This window comes from Nanorana parkeri, unplaced genomic scaffold (genome assembly GCF_000935625.1).
Source record: "Nanorana parkeri isolate BGI_ZX_2015 unplaced genomic scaffold, ASM93562v1 scaffold548, whole genome shotgun sequence".
NCBI classification, from domain to species: domain Eukaryota; kingdom Metazoa; phylum Chordata; class Amphibia; order Anura; family Dicroglossidae; genus Nanorana; species Nanorana parkeri.
In genome coordinates, this window is record NW_017306816.1 from 955,143 (window position 1) to 960,593 (window position 5,451).

Genomic DNA, 5,451 nt, shown 5'->3' on the forward strand with positions numbered 1-5,451 from the left:
TCCCCCTGTGGGGGGGTCCCCCCCCCCCCCCCCTGGCACTGCAGGGGTTAACTGTCTGTTCTGCTCTTAAAGTTGAACCTCAGAGCTGGCCTGTCTCCTCTTCCAATGAAGCAGTGGTATGTCCCACGACATCCTTGTGTCCTATACACTGTGTATAGAACGTGATTATTTATGAAACGAATGTTCTCATGGCAATGGACATGCAGTATGCCAGGGGTGGGCAAAAAAAGGCCCCATGAGCCATTCCCAGCACCCCTTTATGGAGATCTTAGTGATATTAAAGTCAAAAGGTTTTTTTATGCTTTGAAATCACTTACAATGGATGCGGCTTCTTGATGTCTGAGTTTTATCTTCCTGCAAAATCATCAGGTCCCCTGAGCACTGGTCCTGATATGCTGTTTTAGGGTGGTTCCTTTCACTTGTAGGGTCCTATGGAGCCACCCTTGTGTGTGCGTCAGTAAGCTGGCTGTGTGTGTGTTTCACACCAGGAAGTTGTTGGCAGTGATGGGCAGACGGAAGGCAGCGCTCGCTACATAAAAGGGATTTTTTTTCTAGTAAGCTTTGATTGTATTATCAGAAATAATCTCCGGTATGTATTCCTATTACAATGCTGATGTCATAACAGGAGAGGATATGCTGGGACTTTTAATATACAGATATCTCTCAATTACACTGATATTCCCCAAAGCATCACGTGTTTCTCTGACCTTCTCCAAGCTAGTAGATGGACGGCTGCTGGAGACTGCTCTGTCCCTTGTGATCTTGTACTGGGCAGGAAGTTCAGGGAAGCCAAGCTGAGAAAGTTGGAACTGTTTAAAAAAAAAAGACTGAGTTTAATACTGCTTTAATGCCAAGAGTTGGAGGCGGGCTTTTGGATCATGTGATTAGCCGTCACATGATTGGAAGCCCATTCCACCAGCCCCCAATTGTAAACTGTGACCAGGAACTCTTGGTCACAGCCGGGTCACTGTGCAAGGCGCACCCTGTCACGGTTAAGTCCCACCCACCGGAGTGATGCATATGCATTATACTGAAGGAAAGGGCTGGCATAATTTTTCAGGCAATGACTTTTTTTTGGAGTCTTCCGCCCCTCACATAAACTGACTCCTGCTGCCTTTGACTCCTGCTGCCTTTGACTCCTGCTGCCTTTGACTCCTGCTGCCTTTGACTCCTGCTGCCTTTGACTCCTGCTGCCTTTGACTCCTGCTGCCTTTGACTCCTGCTGCCTTTGACTCCTGCTGCCTTTGACTCCTGCTGCCTTTGACTCCTGCTGCCTTTGACTCCTGCTGCCTTTGACTCCTGCTGCCTTTGACTCCTGCTGCCTTTGACTCCTGCTGCCTTTGACTCCTGCTGCCTTTGACTCCTGCTGCCTTTGACTCCTGCTGCCTTTGACTCCTGCTGCCTTTTGACTCCTATATCCGTTACATAGTCGGGTTGAAAAAAGACACAAGTCCATCGAGTTCAACCTATAGAGGTACAGAGAACAGTCCAAAAAGGAAGCAAATTAGAGATGTTGGTGTGTGTCCAGCCAGAATGCTTTCTTTGTTTTGGATGGAGTGGGTAAGGGGTACAACCCCCTGTCAGGTTTTCACTGCTTTAGCTTTACGCTCCCTTCCTGTCCTGCTGACAACATTTTACCAGACAGGAAGTGAGTCTCTCTTCAGCAGCAGCAACTCTGATTTGGATAAAATTGTTTTCTTTAGTAGAGTGGGGGAAGCTGGAACCGCTGTCAGGTTTTTATTTCTGTCTGTGTCCCTGTGTTCAGTTTTCCCCTCACTTCCTGTCTGTTGAAACCGCTATCCCTGGGACAGAGTGAGGGTAATGGGGCTCCAGATAGCAGTAAATACCAGGCCGTTCTAATCCTTTTATCCACTGTGACCTAATATACACAATACACTATAATAAAACTGCCACCTTTTTGTTCTCGCAGTGCAAGTGTGCAGCTACAGGGACTGCGGGACCCCCAGTGAGAAATACATAAAGCAAAAAATATATTACAGGGTTATTCACAGAAGGGTGAAGCGTTTGGAGAAGGCCGGAGAAGTGACCAATCCAGGACAACATATCTGAACCAGAAAGTGAGCTGAATTGGAGAATCACCTATGTTGTCCTAGATCAGTGGTGGCGAACCTTGGCACTCCAGCTGTGCCAAAACTGCATATCCCAACATGCACCTGCCTCTGGGAGTTATGTCTGTGGCTGTCAGAGTCTTGCAATGCCTCATGGGACTTGTAGTTCCAAAACAGCTGGAGTGCCAAGGTTCGCCATCACTGTCCTAGATTGTTCACTTCTCCTGCCTTCTCCAAACTCTTCACCCTTTTGTGGCTAGACCTGTCATTATTTAAAATGGAACTGAACCCTGGAAGCTGTGTCTGAGTAATGTCAGGCAGAGGGCAAAGGACTAGTCCCCAAAATTGCCTGTAGTCTCCCTGCAGCTGATCTTTACTGACTCTCCTTGCCTTGTTCTGCACTGTCTGTGTGCAGGCGGCCATCTTGGTAGAGGCAGGGCTTTGCTTCCTCGTGTTGGCAAAGAGAACCGTGAGCAGCACAGTTGTGACATCATCAGATTTCACTCCGAATCTCCTGAGACTATCAGACGGCACTGCCTGAGATCTCACACTGCGGATGTACAGGCGCAGAGCACAGCGGTGCCTAGGCACACTTGCATTACAGGAATCGCACTTCTATTTTTCAGCAGGAGTTCAAAACTCTGTAGGGTACAGTTTATGCAAATTCCCGCTGCTTAATGTTCCCCGTGACATAGCAAATCGTCAGTTTTTCCAGTTCAGGTTTGCTTTAAAAGACAACTTTATTTTTAGCACAGCTGTCCTTACTGTCCCTGTTTTGATGTCTCTTCCACACCCCTCCCATCCCCCATAGAGCCGTTGGTGCTTTGTCATGGCTTTGAGGAAAGCACTCGGGTTGCCGGTTGGAGCAACTTGTTGACGGCAGTGAGAGTTCCAGCATCCTGTACATGGTAGCTTTCCATTTAATGGAATCGTCGGGTTCCTATGAACTGTGCAGTGCTCATAACAAACAAGCAAATAGTTTGCATTGGTACTGTATCGAAGGGTTTAATTGGTGACGGGACTTTTTAAGGACTTGATCACACAGGGACTCATTGTTCCACATGCATTTAAAATGTTCGCCTGTCGGGGTTACCATATTCTTTGCCTTTCTTGAGGTCAGTGCTCCTTTGCCACTCCTGCCACCAGCAGAGAAAATACCCGGCGCTTCTGGTTGTGGGGGAGCATGTGACCCATCCCCCTCTCCCAGGTGACGGTTCTTGAAGTACTGTCCAGTGATGGACGGGGTGATATCACTACTCTCCGCTTCTGACACAGGCAGAGGTAAGGTGAGTATGAGTTGAGGGGGTCGCCCTGCACGAGCAAGCTGACCGTGTCTCTTCAATGCATGTGTGGACAATCTTCAAGAAGGACAATATATGCGTGTACAGAGCCTTATACCCACCTGGCTCTAGCTACGCAAATGGGTCAGAGCCTTCCATTGGATAATGGATCCAGGTCCAGCAAATAAAAAATGAGGTCAGCTGCCTCACTGAATATACTGAATGATCAGGTTTTTCCATCAATGGATTTTTCCCCAGTCATCTTCCAGGACAGCCATCGAGATATAGGCTCCGCCTACCTGCAACAGGAAACACATCAACCACATTAAATAAATAGACTCCTCCTTCCATCCCAAGTCAGTTTTTTTGTGTTTCCGCCGGCTAAGGCTCCAATTGTGAAAGAGGGGTTCAGGTGGCATGAGACGTCATTGTCACACATGGATTGGCCACCACAGAGTGCAGACCTTAAAGTGACATTAAACCCTCAGTTTTTTTAACATAAAACAATAGTGTAATGTGCGCCTTACTGTAATCCATGGTTGTTTCCCTTCTCTTTGATGCTCTTCCTTTTTAAAACTGTATCTGTTCTCATGCTTAGAGAGAACTTCCCTTTTCAGCAGACTGCCTCGTCAGACACGGTGTCTGTGTATCCGTGTGTATAGGCTGTAACTTGAGCCAGCACTACAGGAAGAGGCCCTGAGCTGAAAAGGGAAGTTCTCTCCAAGCATGAGAACAGATACAGATATTTAAAAGGAAGAGCAGCAAAGAGAAGGGAAACAACCATGGATTACAGTAAGGCACACATTACAGTATTTTATGTTAAAAAGTCTGAGGGTTTAATGTCACTTTAACTCCATTGAGAATGTTTGGGATGTGCTGGAGAAGACTACACAGTGCTCCGACTCTCCCGTCATCACTACAAGATCTTGATGGAAAAATGAATACAAATGTTGTGACATTGCATAAGATTATTAAAACGCTGCCATGGCGAATGTGTGCCGTAATCAAAGCTAAAGGAGGTCCAGCGAAATATTAGTGTGTGTGACTTTTTCGGTCAGACAAAACTTTGTGTTGAATGCTGAAGACGTAGCCAGACCCTTTTTAGTTTTTGAAGACAGAGGAGTTTGGACTCCACCCGCTGAGAGGTGAGTATTCAGTCTTCTATTGTAGGGGCAATTATTCTGATATTTTCCTAGCAAAAACAGAATTGTTTGAACTTGATTCCTCCAAAATGACTAAACGTGTCCCGTGTGTGTCTCTGCAGTGTGTCCATTTAGATTATAAGCGTCTCCAGGGAAGGTACAAATGATAACGGTTCAGGTCTCTATGCAGCCCCGCATCCATTCTCTCTCCGTACAGTTATGTTTATAAAGTAAAAACTTGGTGTCTTCTCTTTTCCTCTTACAGGTCTCTCAGGCGGCTGCCGAACTGAAACAATTCTGTATGCAGAATGCACAACACGATCCCTTACTAACTGGAATTTCCTCAAGCACAAATCCTTTCCGACCCCCGAAAGTTTGCTCTTTCCTGTAAATAGTTTTTTTTTTTTTTTTTTTTTTTTTTCTTTTTTGTTTTTTTTTTTTTTTTTATTTCTTTTCTATTAAATTTTTTTTTTTTTTTTTTTTTTTTCGCTCTATGGTGAGTACACAGTTTACACAGTGTGAATGTAGTGACTTGTAAGATGCCATCAGATAGCATGTGATATTTTTGGTGTGCTCCGTGAGAGTCACTGACACCCCTGCGCATCTGATCAAGAAAAACCATTGTTTGCTCGGGTAACCCTTTCATTGGCGTATTCAGTAAGGTGAGAGGGGTGTGCAAAGTGCAGTAACCCACGGCACCCAGAATTCATCTTGATCAGACTTCAAGGAACTGGTTTAGTGAACCCCCCACCCCATTTTTTTCTTCTTCTTTAAAGCAACTTTATTGTTTAGAAACAAAACATGGTCTACATTTGGGAAATAAAAAGAACCAATCTTTATCTCCATTTGCCCTGCAAATATCTGTGAAAGTTTGTCCTGGTGTGACTATATCTACAAACGAATGTTCCTTAGCCTTAGTTTTTCCCTTTACAAGTTGGAGATGTAGTTGAATGGAAGGAT

The 5,451-nt window shown here is 45.4% G+C and overlaps 1 protein-coding gene across 1 annotated transcript in view; it reads left to right on the forward strand.

The window, feature by feature from the left end:
• GNG5 (G protein subunit gamma 5) overlaps positions 1-4,908 on the forward strand; it is a 6,480-nt gene extending 1,572 nt beyond the window's left edge. The window contains exon 2 of the mRNA XM_018561864.1: positions 4,757-4,908. Coding sequence (XP_018417366.1) covers positions 4,757-4,882 — 126 coding nt within the window. The 3' untranslated portion in view covers positions 4,883-4,908. The remainder of the gene's footprint in view (positions 1-4,756) is intronic.
• The last annotated feature ends 543 nt before the right edge of the window (positions 4,909-5,451 follow it).